Raw genomic sequence first — 22,796 nt, 5'->3', positions numbered from 1 at the left:
AAGTCATCCACATACTTTTTAGTTGAAGAGTCGTCACCTTCTAGGGGATGTGAAACGTTTTTTAGCAGCTTACTTTCCATGTCATAATTGCCGTCGTTCGTTAACTTAAAGCCTATCCCCGGAATGCCAGGTGATCCTTGTTTAATTTCTTCCTCGAAGAGAGGGTAGTATGCCGTCATTTCTTTATTTTAACTACAAAAAGTTTTTATAGTCTACCAACTATAAAAATTTAAAACAGAAGTATGGTTGGTTTCTTACTTAGAGTTTTAATGTTTTGATCATGGTGATATCTTGATTTTTGATGTTTAAGAAGCACTTTCTGCGCTCTAGCAGGATGAAATAGAAAACGTAGTTCTTGTTGGGGTTGTTTCTCAGCCTCCAGTTGAACTCAATCACCAAGTTATTCGTGTCTGTATAGTTTGGATGATGAGCTAGATTAAAACAAATAATGGGATATAATTTACCAAAATTTGAATAATTGACCATGCAGCCCGTTTCCGAAGTAATGGTGTTCAGTCCTGATTCCAAAAGGGATGCGTATAGCCGATTATAATCCCCTCTCTCAAAGTCCATCATATAACTAACTGTCGGCACTTTTATATTGTTAATCATGAGGTAGCATTCAATCATATCTAAGTTGTCGAATAGCATATTGTTCTGCTTCACATTTTCATATCTATCAGTGTACTGGGGGATTACATACAAGGATAGGACTTCATCTGAAGTAGCTTTAATAGTATAACAACCACTTGAATTTTTCATGAAAATATTAGACTTCACAATGCTGTGTTGATTCCAGTTTATTTCCACATTCTTGTCCGATAGCCTCAATTCGTTAAACTTAGCGGCGGCTGCATTCTTAAATTTGACATAAGGAAGCCAAAGGGATAAATCCTCCACAATAACTTTATAGTCTTTGTTTAGCTCGTCTGTGTACACCATATTTCGACTGTCATTTCTCTGAAACTCAAACTTGACTTGGAGCCCGGTGATTACTTTCTTATATTCGCTGAAGAAATCAAACACATACTTCAACGGGACCCAAATAGTTACAACCTGACTATTTTTAGTAAACTTGCGCCGTTCTGTAAAGCCATAATTATACTTTTCATTAGTGCTCAGGTTTTTGAAAAACTCAGTTAGCCTGGTGTTATCCGTCAAAGTTCCAAAGTGTTTCAATGGTTTTCGATCAGCGGTGTCAGCCGTTCCCACGTAGAAGAACATATTGGTAGCTTCTGAAGAAGAATAATCCGGGGTAAAATGCACTAACCCTAATACCTGACGCATGAGGGCGGAATAGTTAATATTCGATTCGATTTCGGTGGTACCTAATGTTAGCCTGTTAGCGTTGATCAAACCACCTCCATTGACGAGAGCTACATTATCATCCGTGATTGCAGTGCCATTTCCATAAACAATTTTCAGCTTTTGTTGTAAATATCCATTAGAGTATAAAATGTTGGCGTTGGTGTCTTGAATGAAGAAGTGGTAAGTGGCATTTTCCATAGAATTGTCGCTATTCTTAATTTAATGACAACACTGCCATTAAATTAAACATCGAGAAACTTCAAACCAGCACCGTGTTTTCTCTTCTTTAAAAATATTTCGTTTAATTTATCATGCACAAACGTTTCAGCTCTCCCTTGTAATGCAGAGCCAGCTTTGTTTAACTGATGATGCAAAAACCCAAGAGCCTTTTCTGTTAAGGCAGGTGCAACAACATCGGAAAAGAACCCTCTTCCTTGTATCTTTTTACTCTTTCTTTGCAGTCTATGTTTATTCATTTCTTTATTTAAAGGGCAATAAAATTATATTGTACTTCTTGCTTATTCAGTGGGATGAGTTCCCCTCTATGATTGGTAATTCTCATTCTGATTCTATTAACGCTATCCATTCGGACGGGGAAAAACAGAGGTCTGTCGAAGGACTTAATGATTTGACTGCCTGGACGATTAACATTTGTGAAGGAAAAGATGACGTTTGAAGTATGAGAACCATTGATATAGGCCCCCTCAGCGATATCGCAATGTATGTAAATGTTATCATTACCACCGGACAAGTCGGCAATGAACTTCCCTATTTTCTCGGGATCTTCATAAACCTTAGGCTCAAAACCTAAAAGTTTATGCAGAGTCTTACATTTCGTCAAATCGATCTTATATTGGTCTTTTAAATTAATGGCAGTTCTTTGTCGCTCTTCCACTATACCAAACAGAATGGGGGGATCTTCGCCAAAAAAACTCACCATATAACGATTCAGCCCTTTGATAGTGTAATTTCCATCCGGTATCGACAAGTTCGACCACTGCTGCCCGTCGTAGTAAGTAATCTCTTCATCTTTGATATTTTCCCAAGAGACGTACATCGAAAAGGACTGGAGGGCAATCTTCTTAAAGTTAAAAGGTCTGGCATATTCAATCGTAAAGTCTTCTGACTTTTCTGCGTTTTTCGAATCTAATATCAGCAGCATCATTTATTTATAGAGAACATTTTCTTCATTATAGTCGCTGGGTTCCTGTGTGAAGGAATATAGCACGTCCACAACTGATTTACCTTTGTTTCTCTCGCTGATATATTTCATGCAAAAGTAACCACATTTAACTGAAGTAGGGTGTTGTAAGAAGCTCGAGTTGTATCCAATTGTTTTGCCGGAGCTTTGTAAATATTTCTTAATGTTTGGAAGAAGTTTGTAGACGTATTCTCCAAAGGGGTCAAAATACTCCACAAAAGTATTGTTAGGATCGTTATAGTAACACACCCAGTGCGTTCCTGGTTCTGTGGCTATGTCCAGATTTATAATGCCGCTTTCAAACCGTCTCATCTTTTTAGGTAACAGATCTGATGTGAAGACGCCTCTAAACCCCTTTTCATGCCTCACGTTTTGTTCAATTACTTCGTTGGATATTCCCAGTTTTGATATACCCCCTTTCCATGTGGCTTTTTTTTGCATCCCGATCCTGACATTTTCTCTAAAGCTTTCTTGGCTCCCCATCCAGCTGCTCCACTTGTGGCACCTAATGCTAAAGCCTTAGCCCCAGCAATCAGTGCAGGAATAAAAGGTGCTAGAAAGGGTAGAAAACCACCCGTTTTCTTCAGTTGTGTCTTACTGATAGTGATTCGCTTCCCCTTCCCGATTTGAGCGAATTGTGTGGGTGTTAAGTGCATGTCATAGTTAGGGGCTTTTGTCTTATCTATTTGCAGAGACACTTCTCCTTTCCGGAAGGCAGATTTTAACTTTGTGATCTGATGATCGCTTAGATGTATTTTGGTTTCTACGTAGTTGCTCATTTATTTATTATAAAATATTTATAGTATTGTGTTACTTGCTCTTTGGTCATAGTTCCTTCTCTTAACAGTACGTCCAACAAATCAGCGACTTGACTGCGCAATTTTTTACTTTTGCTTCCATCCAATAACATGTCGGTGAATCGAGATAAAATCTCCAATTTATCTTCTATGCCTTTTCCAGTATATATTTCTTTTCTTTGCAAGTTCCTTAGTCGATCTCTATAATCCAGTAGCGTATTCATATGATCTGTCAAATAATCAACCTTAGCCAATAACCTATCTTCTCTTTCCTCGTCCTTTTTAGTCATTCGGGCAATCTGACTCATAGCGTTTCCTTTCTAACGAACCAATTTCATATAAGTTTTACTTACCCTATCGACTATTTCTCGCAGCGATTCCGTAGTTTCATAGTATAGTTTAGAGGGTCTTGGAAAATTGTTCTTCTCCAAGTAGTCGACATCCAGTTCTCTATCGAAATTGAATAATTCTATAGTGTTGGAAGGCCCAATCGCTGGAGGAGTTGATAGAGGAATGCTAGCAACAGCATCTGTAATAGCCTTAAAATGCTCTTTTCTGCTAAGCTCCTGCTCTTGAAGTTTTTCAGTTACAGGCTTGTGGAAGTCGGACAATGATATCTCGAAGCCTAACTCTTGCTCAAGCTTTTGTTCATTGTTTCGTCTAATTTCAGCCAGGAGCTTAAACACTTTCAGATCATTTTTAACCTCCTCCCTCAACTTCTTGTTTCGCTCTTTCTGTAAAGCATTCATTTATTCTTAAGTAAAAAATGTTTTACTGAGAGCAAAAAGTGTTTTTACTGGAAGCAAAACGCGTTTTACTGAGAGCAAAAAGTGTTTTTACTGGAAGCAAAACGCGTTTTACTGAGAACAAAGTTTTTTTACCTTAAATAAAGATGATCCCAATTGAAGATTATACAGAAGCGGAAGAGTTTGTAGATTCGAATCAGCACTATTTGTTGCCAAAACACCCTTTCAAGACTTTTGATAGCTGGAGCTTCAGGTACTGGCAAAAAGAATCTGCTGCTGAATTTTATATACGACTATCTCGAATTTGATAATTTATTCGTTTGCGCAAAAGATATGTTTGAGCCCAACTATGCTAAACTTAAAGAAAATTATACGATGTTTGATGGTGTGGACATCGACAAGATGTTAGTAAAGTTTCCTAAGAAGAACAAAAAGATTATGCTTGAACTATTCGAAAAGTTCGGCAAGAAAGGAACACTATTTTCCTCTGATACAAAGGATTTCATTACAGTGGATGACCTAGACCCATCGTGTAAGAATGTGGTTGTATTTGATGACTGCATGACCGACAAGGACCAGAAAAGTATTGAAGATTTCTTCATCAGAGGTAGGAAGAAAAACGCATCTATCATATACCTATCTCAGTCCTATTATAGAACACCCATCGTTATCAGGAGAAACTGTAACTACTTAATATTTTTCAACCTCCAACCGAGAGAGATTCAACAGATCATTAGAGAGATAGATGGCAGTTTGTCCAAAGAAGAGTTTAGTAGGCTGTACAAAAAGTGCATGCAGCAGCCATATGATTTCTTTATGCTCGATTTAGTTAATCCGACCTTGAGATACCGGAAGAAATATTTCATCCCTATAAATAAAGATGGAAGAGTACTTACTGAAGAAAATTTACGTATTCAGAAAGAGCTATCACCACTATCATAAGATATACGTGACACTGTCGGTTTCAAAGTTCTTTTTGAGTTCCTTAGATTTATCAGCCTTTGTAATAGTTCCCTTAGCTGCTCTGAGCTTAAGCGCGGGTATAGTTGAAGTTATTGAAAAGACACTGAATATTCTGGAGAGGAAAGAGGAGTATAAACAATCCTACAAGTTCTATAAACAGCTGCTTAACGCATTCAAGTCAAAGGTCTTGACAGTAGAGGATGTATACATGAGGGAGGAAGAGTTTATCCAAAATTTGGTCTACCTACCCAGAGAAAAGTACATGAAACAAACCCTACTGAATGGCTAGGAATATGTAAGTAAATAATTTTTCCGTATAAATAAAATGTGTCGCGATAAAGTTAAAAAGAAAGCAAAAGGCGTTGTTAACGCTGCCATCAATAGTTTGCCTTTCGAAATGCATCTACCAGGACATCACTTTACAGGACCAGGAACTCAGTTGCTTAAAGGTAAAACTAGATTAAACCCCGATCTAACATATAAAGAGTTTAGTAAACCTATCAATAGGGTCGATGAAGCGGCGTATAAGCATGACGTGTGTTATATCAAAAATAAAGATACCAAGACTCGAAACGAAGTCTGCGACTCAAACATGATACAAGAGTTGGATGACATTCCCAATCCCACGGTCCGGGAAAGGATAGAGAGAGCTGTTGTGAAACCCATTATCAAAGTAAAGAAAGTGTTTGGAATGGGCTCAAAAATATACTGCCTAAAATGCAAAGCACCCACCGACACTAAAGACGCACATCGTGTCATCGCTAAAAACAGAAGACCCATGATGAAAGGAATCTGCACTGACTGTGGTTCAAAGAAAAGTCGTTTTTTACCTCTGAAGGGGTAACTGAGAGAGGTTGCCCCGAAAAGGTTTACTACGATCCCGAAACAGGGTTTTGTGGCATGGCTGAACTGAGCAGGAAAACCGGCTTAAGTCGAAGGAAAATCTCGGAGTTTTTACACCAGCAAGATGTGTACACGAAGCACAAACCCCTTGTCCGTAAGTTCAAATGGAGGAGAATTTATGTCTCGCACGTCGACGATCAATGGCAGGCCGACTTAATGTTTGTCTATAAGTTCGCCAGAAGTATAATGATGGCACCAAATACTTGTTAACAGTTATTGACTGTTTCAGCAAATATGCATGGGCTATTCCGCTTAAGGATAAATCATCGAATGAAGTAACGCAGGCGTTTAGAAAGATCTTCAAAGAAAGAATGTCTGAAAAGATTCAGACAGATAAGGGCTTAGAGTTTGTCGGTGAAACAACTCAAAAACTGTTTAAGGCAAATAATATCCATTGGTTCACAACTGAAAATGTTGAAATAAAAGCGGCAATGATCGAGAGATGGAACCTTACGCTTGGGAATAAAATTAAGCTCTACTTATCCGAAAACAACACGGAGAGGTACATAGATGTCTTGGATCAATTAGTGAAGAACTACAACAACTCCTACCACAGAAGTATAAGGATGACACCGGTTGAAGCCAGTAAAGAAGAAAACAGCGGAGAGGTGTATCGTAACCTGTTCAGAGAAAAGACCATACGCAATCCTAAATTTCAGGTAGGAGATAAAGTAAGAATATCATATACAAGTCCACCTTCAGAAGAAGTTACCAAGCGACTTTTACGGATGAAATATTTGTCATCTCCGATGTATTGAAAACCGATCCAATCACCTATAGAGTAAAGGACTTAAACAATGAAGACGTGAAAGGCACCTTCTACGAAAACGAACTGGTAAAGTATGACAAGAAAGACGACGTGTATAGGATTGAGAAAGTAATCAGAAAGAAAGGGGACAAATATCTAGTAAAATGGTTAGGCTATCCTGAGGTCAGTTGGATCCATAAAAACGATCTTCTTTAAATTTATTTTTAATAGCTGTCAAAGCTATTAAAAATTAAGTTTTTCAGACCAGCCATCATTGCTACTTATTGGGGTCATACCTCAGCTCCTCACCACAATACTGGCAAATATACCAGCCATCATCGTTTTGTATAACGTATTCGTGTTTACACCCCATTTTAATCTTTATTTAAAGCAAAAAATTACCCACTCCGGGGGGGGGGAGGGAACTTTCCTAGTAAGTCCAGTTTAAGGCACCGAAAATGACTCTGCAGATTTCTTTATTTTGGGTAAGCGTTTTCCTCATTTTAGGCAGCTTAAGTGGTGTCTCATAACCCCTTTTTCGGCGCAAGTGCAATAGAATGTATTCTTTTCTGATTAGGTTTTTCCGCTGTGGGAACATCTCTTCATATTTATGGATAAAAGACCAAAAGTCAAGTAGCAGCTGTTCCTCGAAAGGGAGATTGAAATGACTTATCCATTTTTTCAGATTTTTTGCTCTGCTTTTCAAGCTCTGCTGTCTCTTCATGATTAAATGCAGTTGCAGATGGCTCAAAGGAGGTTTATTGGGGTTATACCTCAACTCTTCATGACATGATGTGCAAACATACCAGCCATCATCGTTCTTTCTTACATCTTTGTGCTTACAATCTTGAGATCCTCGGTCTGAGGAAGCTTTCTTGTCTAGACCTAACAGTCTAATCACTTCAAACGCGTCCTCAATTGTAACGTCTTCATTCATCATATTTATTACAACAAGTCTTCCTTTTAACCCCTTCAATATTTTAAGCATTTAAAGAAACACATTTAGTACATAAACAGAAGAACATGAATATTTACGGACAAATTTACACGCTATTAGAGGATATACAAGCTCTGTATTCTCATGCAGGTGATGAAAAAATGTGTGTATTAGCTTATGTGTGCAAAACTTTGACAACAATTCTAGAAAGTCTCGGTAACGATCACCCTACAGTATCCAGTGATGTAAACGACTTTTACTTGAGTTGTGTTTATAAAATGATGGAAGTATCCCATAATGACATTTTAGATGAACTGCATGACTGTGTTATGGCGATGAATTTGGAAAGATAAGTTTTAATGGTGTTATAACCATTAAAAGATTCTATGTACCTCTTCAATATTTTCAGCATTTAAAGAAATGCATTTAGTATACAAATAGGAACGTATAAATAAAATAAAAAGAAGAAATGTCTCTGATCGACGTATGTTATGAACAGATCAAGGATAACTTTTACTATGGGTTGTTTGGTGACTTTAAGTTGGTTATTGATAAGAGCACCGGATGCTTAAATGCCACTAAGCTCTGTCAACTTGGAGGCAAAAAGTTTTATCACTGGAAACAAACTGAACGCTCGAAATGTTTAATCAAATATTATGAAAGTAAAAGCTGCCAACGTGATCCCGTGGGCAGCTTTTACGAGATCAAACTACAAAACAACGATCCTCTTAACAAGCAGATAACAGGTCAATATGTCCGACAAGAACTAATACTCGATATCGCCTCCTGGATCTCAGTTTAGTTCTACGACAAGTGCAATAGAATTATCCTCAACTACTATGTAAATGAGTATAAGACGATGGACAAAAATGAGTTTGAACTGAAGCTGAAAGACATCGAAGATAAAATGAAAAATCTAATGCTTGAAAAGGACACGATCCAACAAAAACTCGAAACTTCAGTCGAGGATCGTGCACCCCAGCCTGCAAAAAAGGATAAGCGAGAACGATTTATTCTTATTAAGCGTAACGATGAAACCTACCCCTACTACGCAACAAGAGCTCAAGACGTCCATGCTAGAGGTGTGTTGAAACACCAACGCTCGTTGTATACAGAAGTCTCTGTCCTATTAGACCTCCCCTGTCACCCAAACTCAAAGACTCTCTTTGTTAGAGTTAGGGATGAATTGAAGAAAAAGGGGGTTACATTTAAGTTGTGCAATATATCTTTAGCCGGCTCGACTATTAACGAAGAAGAGTTAATAAAAGCAATGAATACCATAACCGATGAAAAGCGGGTCCTCTAGTTGGGGACGAAAGATGCGTTTTAATGGTGTAGTAACCATTAAAATGTTCCATGTTATAAATTTGATTATACCTCTTCAACGTTTTTAGCATTTAAAGAGAAGGATTGTAGTATATACATAAAGATAAAATGGATTTTCAAGCTAAAACCATCCGACAGTTGCAAGACTACTGTCGAGAACATAATATTCGAGGATACTCGAAACTTAAAAAGGGGGAACTGATCGCCCTCATTCATCCAATCGATTCATACTTAACGAATCATAATGGCTTTCCCAGTTTCCACGATGACCTGTTTAGCAAGCCAAAGAAGAAGAGGGGGCTTAAAATCAGGTGTTGTGGTAAGCTATTTAAGGAAACAAGCATGAATAAGCACTTGCAGACAAAAGCTCATCAAAACTATAAGCCCATCACTAGCCAGGAGGACCAAAGAGATGATTTTGACAATATACAGAGCCTGCATCGTATGACTGTCAACCAACTACGTGATTTTTGTCGAACGCGTGGCATTACAGGCCATTCCAAGTTAGGAAGGAAGGCAGACATAATAGCATACATTGAAAGCGCATTATTCAACCGCCACTTCAAATTCGATTCCGACCTGTTCGCAGATTCGCGAGAAAGAAGAACATATATCCCCCATGAGGTTGAGACGGCATTTAAGTCTCGGTTGAAGACGTATGATATCCCAAACGAACACAATCTGTTGCTTCCCAAAGACTTTTTGAACGATGTTTCATCACTAGTTCGGGGTCTCATCACCAAACATCTGAAAAGGCTGCATGGTCTGAAGGTTAATTTCCAGTTCCTCTGCGACTATCAAAAAGGGAAAGATGGCAAGATGGAAGAAATGGAGAAAAACTTCAAAACACAAAATGAAGTCATCTTAGAATCCACTGATTTGATAGATTATTACAGATCGGTTATTCAAAAGTTACTGACAGAAATGGAGGAGTTTGTTGCAAGGGGCTCAGGGTGGACGCTTGCCAGAATTAAAAGCATTGAGGTAAGGATCAATAAATATAATCCACTGAGAGGATCATCCTACATTGATTTGCCGAAAGTAATTAAAAGTAAAAAAGCAGTCATTAACGTACAAAATGAGGATAATAAGTGTTTCATGTGGGCAATACTCTCAGCACTGCATCCAGCAGAAAAAGATGCCCAAAGAGTCACCAAATATAAACCATATGAGAATGAGCTAAATTTCGAAGGCATTGAATTTCCAGTGAGGATGGAAGATAGAGTACTTAAAAGGTTCGAAAAGTTGAATAACATATCGGTGAACATATATTCATACGAAGGTAATGACATTTACCCATTGAGAATCACTAAAAATAAGGAAGACAAACACATCAATTTGCTGTACATAAAGAACAAGGAAGGAAACAGTCATTACTGTTGGATAAAGGACCTCTCCATATTGATAAGCGGACAAGTAACTAAACACAACGGAAAGGTATTCACCTGTGAGAGATGTCTGCTGTATTATTACTCCGAAGAGGACCTCCAAGCCCAGGAAACGGATTGTAGAAAGAATACACCAGTAAAGATTGTAATGTCTAAGGAGGAAGAATCTCTGCGGTTCAAAAACTACCAAAGGTCCTTACGAGTACCCTTTGTGATGTACGGAGACTTCGAGTGCTTGACAAACAAGATAAACACCTGCAGCCCTACAAAAGACACATCCTTCTTGCATAAGTATCAAAAGCACGAGCCTATGAGCTTCACTGTCTACATCAAATATAAACACGCAGACTATAAGGCACCAATCACGTACAGAGGACCAAATGCCACAAAACTGTTCTTTGATACAGTGAAGGCTGAGGCTCTAGCGATAAAGAACATTTATGATAAGAAGCAACCCATTAAAATGACCACCGAAGATGAAGAGCATTTCCAAAGGACCCATGTTTGCCATATCTGTGACGGAGATATCAGGAAGAAACCCTCCCCGTATTCACCCAAGGATGAACTAGACTTCCGAAAAGTCAGAGATCATGACCATCTTCTCGATCCGGCGAAATGTGAATCGAACTACAGAGGACCTGCTCACAACCTTTGTAACCTAAAGTACCAAGAGCCATCGTTCATTCCGGTGTTCATCCACAATTTGTCTGGCTACGACGCCCATCTCTTCATAAAGGAGCTCGGTGGGGAGAAAGGAGACATTGATGTCATTCCGAACAACGAAGAGAGGTACATTTCATTCAGTAAGGAGGTCGGGGCAAAGATGTTAGATGTAGGCAATGCGAAACAAGTAAAGTTGCCTGGCATAAAGTTGAGGTTTGTTGACTCATTCAAGTTCATGGCCGCTAGCGTCGACAGTCTTGCGAAGAACGTTAAGGAATTCAGGGAGACAGCCAAGTTTTTTCCCAAGGACAAGCTAGACCTCGTCACCCGAAAAGGCGTCTATCCATACGATTACATGGACTCGTGGGACAAATGCGAAGAAACCAAGCTGCCCCCACAAGAAGACTTTTACAACCAATTGAATGAGTCACACATAAAGGATGAGGACTACGAGCACGCTAAAAGAGTATGGAAGGCCTTCAACATTAAAACATTGGGTGAATATTCCGATTTGTATGTGAAGACTGATGTACTCATCCTTGCCGACATCATGGAACACTTTAGAGATGTCTGTCTAAATACCTATAAGTTGGATCCTGCATGGTACTTCACCGCACCTGGACTCTCCTGGGATGCCATGCTCAAAACCACAGAGGTCGAGCTAGAGCTGTTGACAGACTATGACATGATACTCATGCTAGAAAAAGGGACCAGAGGAGGCATATCTCAGTGTTGTAACCGATATGGGAGGGCGAACAACAAGTACATGAAGGACTATGACGAGAACAAGAAGTCTAACTACCTGATGTACCTTGACGCCAACAAACTTTACGGATGGGCCATGAGTCAGTACCTACCGCATGGTGGTTTCAAGTGGAGCACTGTGTCAGTTGCGGATGACTGTTTCAAGTTGCGGATGACTCAGACACAGGATACATCGTTGATTGTGACCTACAGTACCCAACCCATCTGCACAACCTCCATTCAGACCTACCTCTAGCACCTGAGAGCAGGATGCCTGATGGCTCAAAACAGCCAAAACTACTGACGACCCTCTATGACAAAGAGCATTATATTGTTCATTACAGGGTTCTAAAACAATATTTGCAGCTGGGGTTGAAGCTCAAAAACGTGCACAAAGTGTTGGAGTTTCAGCAGTCTCCCTGGTTGAAGAGGTACATAGACCTAAACACTGAAATGAGGACCAAGGCAACCAATGACTTTGAAAAAGACTTCTTCAAACTTATGAACAACTCGGTCTTTGGCAAGACGATGGAAAATATCAGGAAGCGGCTCGATATTAGGCTAGTATGTGATCCCCAGAAAACGGAGAAGCTGGTTGCTAAGCCCAACTTCAAGGGAAGGACCATTTTCGACGAAAGATTAGCCGCTGTGCATATGAACAAGACGAAAGTTATCTTTAATAAGCCAATATACGTCGGCATGAGTATATTAGATCTATCGAAGCATCTGATGTACGACTTTCATTATAATGTTATGAAGCCTAAATACGGGGGCGATATCAAGCTATTGTACATGGACACTGACAGTTACATCTATGACATACAGACCGAGGATTTTTATAAGGATATGAAAGGAATGATTAACTGCTTTGATACGTCGGATTACCCAGAAAATAACAAATATGAAATGCCACAGGTAAATAAAAAGGTTCTGGGAGAAATGAAGGATGAGCATGCTGGAAAAATTATGGAAGAATTCGTCGGATTAAGATCAAAAATGTATGCTTGTAAGACTGAAACAGACATGGTAAAAAAGTCCAAAGGTGTTAAGAAATGCGTAGTAAAAAATAGGATATCTTTCGAGGACTATAAAAACTGTTTGTTCTCACACCAACAACAGTACAGAACAATGAATCTCCTTAGAAGCAAGAAACACGAGATCCATTCAATACAAGTGAACAAGATAGCGCTGTCCGACAAGGACGACAAACGACATATCTTGGACGATGGTATCCATACCTTGGCGCACGACCACTATGCGATACAAAAATAAAAATATTTTAGTTGTAATAAATGGCTGAAGATTTAGATTGGAACGAATTTTCTAAGAAACCTCTAACAGAAGAAGTTTTGTCTGCATTGGCTGATTTTGTAAACTGGCGGTATGTCTTCCAGTACTCACCTTTAAGTGAAGCCTTCATAGAGGAGAATGCAACTGAAGAAGATTGGTTTATTATCTCCCAATTTCAGAAATTGTCGGAATCGTTCATGGAAAAACATGAAAAAGATTTGGATTGGAGTACCCTGTGTAGATTTCAAAAGATGTCTGAGGCGTTTATGGAGAGACATATCAACTAACTAGACTGGTCGGCTGTGTCATCTAGTCAAACTCTGAGTGAACCATTCATTAAGAAATATCTTGAAAAGTTGGATCTGGAACTCGTATCGGCTAATCAAAAACTTAGTCAAAGTATGATTAGACAATGTGCAGATCGACTTCACTGGAAAAGTATAACACGGTATCAGACCTTTGACGAAGCCTTTGCTCTAGAGTTCCAGAAGAAGATAGACTGGTGTTACCTTTTCAGATACAAGCTGCATATTTTATCTGATGATTTCTACTCGCTTCATTTCAGAAAAATAGTTTGCGTATTATTAGCTGCAATATGCAATCAAGTTTCATTTTATGACCCTATCAATGATCCATGAATATGGTTTCAAAAATGGTTTTTCAATACTTGGAAAAGTATTAAAAGATGTTTGCGAAACGATTCATCGTAGTCTCTAATGTAGGTTTTTCAAACCTTTGGTTTCTAAAAGTGGGGTTGATAAAAGACGTTTTTGAACCATATTTTTAAAAAGGGGTTTGGAATTAATGGTGAATGCTATATTATTACTTTTTAATAGTGGGTGGGATACTATGGCTAAAATAGAACCATTATTTTCTAAAAGTGGGTGGAGAAATTATGTTTTTTTCCATACCATTGATTTCTAAAGGTGGGTTCGATTTTAGTGGCTGAAATAGGGCCATTACTTTCTAAAAGTGGGTGCGGTTTTTATGGAGGGTTGAAAGCCATTGTTTTCTAAAATTGGGTGGATATTTTATGGAGGGGCCGAGAGTCATTGTTTTTAGAAGTGGGTGGATATTCTATGGAGGGATTTTGCACCATGGTTTTTAAAAGTGGGTGGATATTTTATGGGGGCGCATTATGGCCTAAACGTCACTGCGCCAGCTCTCTTATATGCACACTACTTGCATATATCTTTTTCTGCTAGATTAATGAATTCAAATTACAATATAAATTTTGAAATTTTTCATCTTTGGAATTGGTTTAAGGGAATGGATGAGCTGAATGAGTAATAACACCCTAGTTAGAAACAAATCATAACGATGTATTTATTCGTCCTTTTATTGCCATTTCAAAATTTTAGGAATTCCAATTTTTAATGATTAAAATAGTACTCATCTGTAATTACCGCACTTTTATTGTCATTTCTTGAATAATTATATAGAAATATTACTACTTTTTTTGATTACGATGTAATAAAATGATTTTTTTGGAATAGGCGGAAATTGTTATTATTTAATATTATTACAAACGATTTTTATTTTCATTTAAGAAAAGTTTGCAAGAAAATATTAACATTTTAACCTTCTTCTCTTCATCGAAATGATTTCAGCTTTAAACGTTCATCCATTTTGATTTCGAATTCTTGTTAAACCATTGTTTGCGTGAATTTATTGATAAACGATTCTCAAAAACCAAAATATGGAAGATTTTCTTTCACCATCAGAAATTTCTATAGAAATATTTATCGACATCTCTGACTCATGGACTTTATTTGTAAAACATTTATAAAAGAAATAAAATCACACAAACTACAGTTTTTTTTTCTTCTTAATTACATGAATATAAAGAAAATAATTGAGGCGCACCTACAGATTGACATTTATATTGCCTGAGAATAAAAAAAAAATGTTCGCATTATTTTTTTTTTACGGCTATTTAATCAGATATATTTATTTCGCATCAGAGAATAAGAATTTCTCTTTTATTTAATAATTATATCGTAAAGAGGACATTTTTTTATAGTAAAAACAAAAATAAAGCATTTGTGATTTATTTCCTATAAAATTAGTAAATGAAACATAATTCGAAAAAGTTTCATCAAAATGAAGTTTTTTGCAGAGTGGTATACCAAAATATATCAATAAAAGTGAATTTTATTTCCATACGAGTTGCACAACTTGGAGTCGATTTGAGAAAACTAATTTCTAGATTTCTGAAAATGTAAAATAATGAATTAAAAATAAAGATTAAGGAATGGAAATTTGTTAAAATAAAAAAAGTCTACTTTATCGGCCACGCTATTCAAAGTATATTTTAAAAATCGTTCTTATTACATTTAACGATCTTAAAATATACTTTTACTTTTCACACCTTTTGTAATCCTACTAGAAAGCAACTCGATTCACTCAACAATAAAATAAATTAATTTTTTTTAAAAAAATTATATATTTAAAGAATAATTGTAGCTTTTATTTAAAAGTTCTACTTTCAATATTTATTCAATTGAACAAAATTTATAAATTAAATTTCTACTTTAGCATCGGAAACACTGCAAGCTCGACACACAGAAAGTAATTTCGAAAATTCTCAAATTCAGCTGCTAACACGTATAAGCGTCCTCAATGGTAATCTGGACGGAAGGGGAAAAAAGCTATCTTTAGGAAAAACTCGAGCATTTTTATACATTTGATTAAAGCTTCAAGAGCGAAATCCCTTCCATTTCCTGGAGTTCTTCTCTTGATCGGGAAAAGGCAATGAAAGAGGGGAAAAAAGCCTTCCTGCTTGGACAGAAGCTTTAATTTAATTACCAAACCACCGTATGCAAATTACATTCTTAAGAGAGCGAATGACTCTTCATCTAAATGGCTCTTTTCATGTGCAATTCATATGCATAGCTTGGGATTTCACTCAAAGAGTTTTCGTTTTATGCCTGAATAAGCATTTTTCGTTTCATTTCATTGTTTGAGTTGAGAAGAAAAGTTCACTTTGTTCCCGAGCGTGGATAGGTTGCGAAAGGAAAAGTTGTCCTATTGTTTCTACGCAACTCATTTTTATCGTTAAAGTGTGAAGGATAATGTTCGAGGTGAATCGGTTCTTTGCTCTGGAGCTTATAGTTTTGTTTTTATTTTCTATCGCTTCTTTTCTGCAAATACGTCTTTATTTTTGAATTTAAAATATAAACAATAAAGTTTGCCCTTCTGTAACATTCGATGCAAAGAAATTATTTCAAAGGTGAACGAATTAGATAACTGAAGAATCTGAACGAAATCTTTTTAAACTATATGCTATTCGGATTTATAATTTAATACACAAATGATTTTTTTTAATGTGGAGACTTTGATTTGAGAAAACCTGAACCAGATGAAGAAATGAAACTTTTTGTGGCATGTTTAACAATAATGTCATATAAAAACTTGAAAATACTTTCAATTTACAATAATTTAGTTATTCAAATCAGCCTCACATTGAACGAAACCGTCGGTGATACAAGCTCTTATTTCCTTCATTGTTAAAATTATAAATTTCGGATTTTTGCAAAATTTCTGTGTTGAAACATAAAGAGAAGATGATTAAGCTCGAACTAACAAAAAAAAGTTTTGCTGTAAATGGTAGAAGACACCAAATAAATAATGCAAGTCGCACTCATTCTTCTAGTAGGGTACTCGCACGCATCATAGTTATTTATCAAAACAACAAAGCTTACAATCATGAATGTGCATATAACCTTATAATGACAGATTTTATATTGTCTTCCAAAATTCCAACCGTCAGTGATCTCTTGATGAACCTGTGGCTTCAGCACACATGTCGTGACTTTAAGTAGTGTCCTTTTTTCTCAGAGAACAATTCATCGAATGGATTTTATTATAGGAAGTTTTTAAATGCGGCAGTTGATTGCGTATATATATATATAGATAGATATATTTGCGAATAGTACAGCGGCTCGTTTGCCCTTAAATGTATTCGATTCCTCATTTACCATCTGTAAAATACTGCTTAATAAAACTAAATATAAAAATTCTTACAATCAGTTGCAATCAATACATTTCAAATACGTTCATATTTTCTTAAGGTTAATTTAGCATGCTAAAATTCCGATTTTTACCTTTTACACTTTTTGCATTGTTGTGATCCAGTTTCAGGCTCCATTTCCTTCCACGTTTGCTGCGCACAGTTGCATAGAATTATCGTAAAAGACACATACTAATAAGGATAATGTTTTGTCACGGGCATTTCATTAACTCTCTAATATTTTCTTTGGACTCTTCAATAAATTGCCCGATATTATACATATAAATCAGTAGAAAAGATTAAATAGTGTTCTTATAAAATAGTGTTCGTCCGTATTAGACTCAAAGTTCTAAGAATTAATGCTTACAATTTCTCTCTAAAATAAATGATGAATAACGTAGATTAAGCCTCATTTTGATTACTAAGCAATCACTGAGAGACAAGGCCCTGCATTCAGGGCGTAAACAAATCTCCAGAAAACCACTTATATTTCTTTTCCATTTAAAACTGTTCAGTGGAACGAAGCCATCGATCCGCTTATTCAATCACTTTGACTCGCACTAAGTACTTCGTCAATCCAACCAAATCTTTCCAAAGCATATTTCTTAAACTTCGCTCCCACCTCTTTTCAAATATGTTCTCTCCTGTGACAAAAAAACACCCAGAGTTTGAGATAAATCGCAACAGAATGCTGAGATTTCAGTTTTAAAAGTCAATATTTCTTCTTACTAAGCTGTCAGAAGAAGGGGACCTGCTTTTCTCTTGCAAACAAGTTTTTGACGAGAACTTTTATAGACCCCACTCCACCCCTCCAGACAGAGAGACAGATGTGTGCACGCACTAACGAAATACTTTGAGCTTAAAAGCGGAAATAATGATTTGGCGCTTTTCAAAGCGTAAAACTTTCGGAGTGTTTTGTGCGGAGAAAAACATTTCTTTCTCTTCTTCTTGTTTTTACCATTTCGTGCAGTAATTTTATTTCTTCATGGAAAGTGTTTTTCTGGAATTCTACGGATAAAGGGCGCTAAGAAAGGACGAAAGAGTTCTATCCTTGGTTTGGAACACCCTCTTCTTCAAGTTCGCGGAGATTGGTCTGGGAACGCACGTTTTCTAGTTCGACCTTCACAAACTTGATGTTTAAAATTTTGAATATTTTTATTAGCAAATAAATTAATCCTGCCATGCTGACTTTTTCGTATATGAAATACACAGAAACAAAACATTCTAATTCATATATATATATATATATATATCAGCTCATTTCTATGAAATGCTTTCAAAAGATGCTGCTTTTTAAATATAGATACCTTTGTAAAGCTACTACTTTCACTCAAAATAAATTAGATGGAATAAATAAAGCAAATTTTTATTCATTCTGTTTTTCTTAGAATTTATAGTTACTGTTGCAGTCATAACTGCTTTTATTTAAAACATCATCTCATCATCCTATGAGGATAAACAAAAGCTGCACTATTTATTTTTTAACCAAATTTCAAGTACATTATTTTCCGATTGTTAGAAAAATTAAAAGCAAAAGGGCATTTAAAACGAGTCATTAATGTAATTAAGAGGTTCAAGAAGAGAAGAAAACGTTGAATTTTAATTGAAAAATTCAGAATAATTAAAGAATGGGAATACTGTTAGATACACCGTTTCAATATGCAGATTGATTATGTTAACCACATCTAATTAATCATTTTTAAAATTCACTCCGTAAATAGGAAATTATAAATTGATGATCAACAATTTAAAATTTATCAAGTTCACTCTTTCTCCCAGGCTCTATATTACTTGATTGAGAAGTGTGTCTGAAAAATAAAATTCAATGAAAGTTTCTATAAAATGTTTATTTGAAAATGCATAAAAGAAGTAGAAAATTGTTACTAAATATCTGGGTATGAGGTGCTGACATAAACATTCTAACTACATTTAAATTTAATTAACATACGTGATTTATTTTACATTTTAACGAAAGTAAATTCACTTTGAATTTTTTTTCGCATCCCACGCTTTTGCGATTCTTGCATTAACCTTCGGATTTTAAGAAAAAAATTATTTACATTCTAATATATCGAAACGGATGCTTTAATTTTTTTAAAAGTTCTTCTATTTTCTATTTTTTAATCTTTTATATAAATTCATTGTCATAAATCAAATGAAATCATGCCAATCAGATCAGATTTAACTCTACATAAATTTGTACTTAATGCACGATTTCCTTCTGTACTTTTTTGAAAAATAATTTCTGGAATTCTAATCCTTCCCTGTCTGTCCCAAACAAAATTTGGCTCAAAATGTAAGCAGAGTGGAATAGTTTGCGTGCATTGATTTTTTTCTCCGTCGTTTTCGTATTTATTTCAAAAAGAATACACACATTTAAGCCTTTTTTCAAGTTAAGCATTTTTTTATTCTTTATAGAGAATACTTCTGTAAAGCTGGGATTGCTCCTTAAGAAAAAAAAAAAAAAATTCACGTTTTCTGAAAACTTTTGGTTATTGCTATATATTTTAAAAACTATTAGATGAAAACGAATGAAATTTGAACATGGATGCTCGGAATTTTACTACTTCGTTTGCATCAAGCTCTTATCAGTTTCTTTACAGAAAGTTTTTGTGAATTTAAAAATTAATAAAAAATATATTTTTATATTTTTAAAAATGCATAGATTTTGTCTTTTTTATGAACTGTTTTTGTATAAAATAGGAAATACTGTCAAAGTTTAAACAATTGTGAAATATATTGAAAAAACGAAAATTCTAATTTTATTTAAAGAATCGAACATTTCAATTGTTTATAACTTATAACTCATCAAAAATTTGTACAAAATAGTTATATGTATTTTAATCTGGAGAGTTTAGATATGTATTCGAACTTAGGTATCGGTATTTGTGCTTGAATTTCGTAAATCTAAATATGAAGACAACTTCTTATATGGAAAAAAATATTTCATATGCATACAGAGAACATATTTCTAGAGTGACACATTATTTTCAGATTTATATTACCATAATTAATTTCGGAAAAACGGCAGTGTGCTGACATTCTGTGGATCGACGGTACGTCAGAAAGTAAGTGGAACTTACTTACAAATGCCAAATTTCTTTTGCAATATTCTGAATATAAAATTAGAACCAATCATAAATAAAAGCAAGGTGCTGTTTCTCACCTCCCTTACCTCTAATGTTTTCTCCATAGCAATGATTAAAAGTTGTCCACCCGTTTTTTCTAAAAAGTTTTAAAACAACGTCACAGAAACAGATAATCAAAGAGATAAAAAATACGTTTATCTTATTTTAAACACGAAAATATTAAGACCGTGAAATTTGTTTTCCAATTATTATTATTATTTTTACTCATTTATCAAAGCCTATTGGCAAGAGGATTTGAATAATCTGTAGAGATGCCGATGATCGCATACAAAGATGTTGCCAAGTGGACGGATTTCACTTTCACTAATTTATTAGTTCCCCTCCTTTAACTAAAGTAATGCAAAATTCAAATAAAGAATATTTGTTCACATTTACTTGCTTCTGTAGTTAATTAAAACTTAATCCTCTAAAAAAGGATAAATGGTTTTTCCATCAAACGTTTTTAATATTGTAAATCGGAAAACTTTATTTCATGCATTATTAATAATTTCAACTAAAAATACTTAAAAGGGATAAAAAATAATCTAAGAGAAAAATTGTGTGGAAAAATTTCCTTTTCAGGACAAAAAAAAAATATAATAAAAGAGTAAAAAGTGAAAAATAAATTATTTTTAGTCTTGCATTACACATAAAAATTATAATTGTTTCAAAAACTCACTTTTCATAGGATGTCATATATTTAATGCATAAGTAATAATGTATTGAAAATAACGAAGCATCTTGTATATGCGTAACATATACGATAGTCACATCTAATATATTATGCTTATATTAATAACATATATGATGCTATATTTTGCTTGATCTCGTTGACTCATCATGAAAAATTAGCCTATAGCAATTTGAGTATCACACTGTACGAATGTGTTCTAGAAAATACTGTTATTGGCTAACTGACTGACGGAGAAAATGATAATTTGAATGAAGAAAAATTGATGGAATGTCCATAACGCATGAGGGAATTGTGAATTTGCTTCAACTTGAGTCAAGATCAAAAAAGTGATGGAAAACATTTAATCTGCACGATATTTAGTCGTCATATTCATTAGAGGGAATAAAAAAAAAACTCAATTTTTTAAAAATGTTGTTCTGAATGTTTTTCTATCAGCAAAAGGTTGTAAAAATGGTTTTTTGACTAGCATATCAGAGCAGAATTTTTTTGAAAATTTTTTCAGGTTCATCTTTATTTTTAGAATTAATCCCATTGTTTTACTTTTTACAAAAATTTCATATATTTTGATATAGTTTTAGCCGTAAATTATTTCTGAGCTAGTCAAGCAAAATTAGTTATTCTCTTTAATTATAAACTATTAATTATGTTAAAATAGGTTTTCTTATAATTATTATTCAACACTGAATTTTTTTTTAAAAAATTTGTAGCTGAGCTTACAAAGTGATAATGTTGCAATTTTTTGTGCAAAAAAAAAAAAAAAAAAAAAAAGAATACGCAAACCTAGTTTTTTAATATATGACCTTTTATTACAGCATAGTAACAATAGATTTCCTTACTGTGGAAAAAAACTTTTCGCTGAGATTAATATCTATATTTTATTATAGTTTATTTTTTGCTTAGTTACCATAAGAAGTTGGCCAGTAATTGTAGTAATTATAGATTACTTACAATAAGAGATTGTCTATTAGGTAAGGTTGCGTTTAGTATAAAGTTATCAAATAAAATTTCATTAATAAAATAGTCGTTTCTAACATTTCATTTGGAGCCTAATAATATGCTTAAAATTTTCATATACCTGACTTGAATTCATTTGCAACTCAATGAATAGTTGTAAGCACTCTCGCCTATAACAGTTCTCCAAGACTTTTTTTAGCAAGACTCGGTCTTGAAAATATCAGCCAGAAATTATCCCATCGGTAATATCAGTCTATACCTTTTTTTCAGTTGCAGGGAAAGTTTTATCGACACTTGTGTTAAACGGCTCGAAGCATCCGTGGGAACTAGTTGTTTATTTGTCCAAACGTTTTATTGAATGTCATCGAATGCTAGACAGAAGTAGAACGAAGTCATCTTCTACAAGGAAGTTGCAATCTCTTTTTCTAGAAAGCAAATAACGATTCCATTATGTCTTGTATCAACAACCCATCCGTTAAGAGTTTAGAAGTTTTCAGTCGAAGAAATTCAGTACCATTGCTTTGATATTCTGTGCTGATTAAAAAAGCGGTTGCATATGCGTAAGATGTTGTTAGCATGTTTTTGAAGGACTGGAATGTATTTTTCATCTTCCGATGATCATCTATCATCTTTTCCTCACCACAGCCTTATCCAGCCAATCTTTGAAGTGAATAATCGGAGAATTCCTCTACCTTCCCTCAACGATTGTTTTTGAAGGTTTCGTCTGGATTTCCATCTCTCTCTTCAAACTTTAATTCCGCTAATGATTTCTTGCATACAGAATTATCCATCAGTTTCGATTAAGAATTGATTCCTCAGAAACAACAGCGGTCAGGAGATCCTCTCTCTGTTTCTATCGCATGTTCTTGCAATTCCTGTAAACTTTAGTCTTGGTGAGAAGAATAATAGGAAATTTGAAGCATTTTCCGTGATTTCTCATACGGCCAAATTTTAAGTTCATGCATTATTTGCACGCTGTTGTGTCAAAATTATG

The 22,796-nt window shown here is 35.2% G+C and overlaps 2 protein-coding genes across 2 annotated transcripts; both read left to right on the top strand.

Moving 5' to 3' along the window:
• Positions 1-6,229: 6,229 nt before the first annotated feature.
• On the top strand, positions 6,230-6,676 carry LOC129988528 (uncharacterized). The gene has a single exon (XM_056096773.1). It carries the CDS (start codon positions 6,230-6,232, stop codon positions 6,674-6,676), a length of 447 nt encoding a protein of 148 aa, XP_055952748.1.
• A 5,318-nt stretch (positions 6,677-11,994) lies between these two features.
• Positions 11,995-12,996, top strand: LOC129988484 (uncharacterized). The gene has a single exon (XM_056096722.1). The coding sequence runs from the start codon at positions 11,995-11,997 to the stop codon at positions 12,994-12,996; it is 1,002 nt and encodes a 333-aa protein (XP_055952697.1).
• Positions 12,997-22,796: the final 9,800 nt, after the last annotated feature.

Source organism: Argiope bruennichi, chromosome 10, assembly GCF_947563725.1.
Source record: "Argiope bruennichi chromosome 10, qqArgBrue1.1, whole genome shotgun sequence".
NCBI lineage: Eukaryota > Metazoa > Arthropoda > Arachnida > Araneae > Araneidae > Argiope > Argiope bruennichi.
Note: the sequence above shows the minus strand (reverse complement) of the source record. Positions and strands in the feature narration are given on the sequence as shown.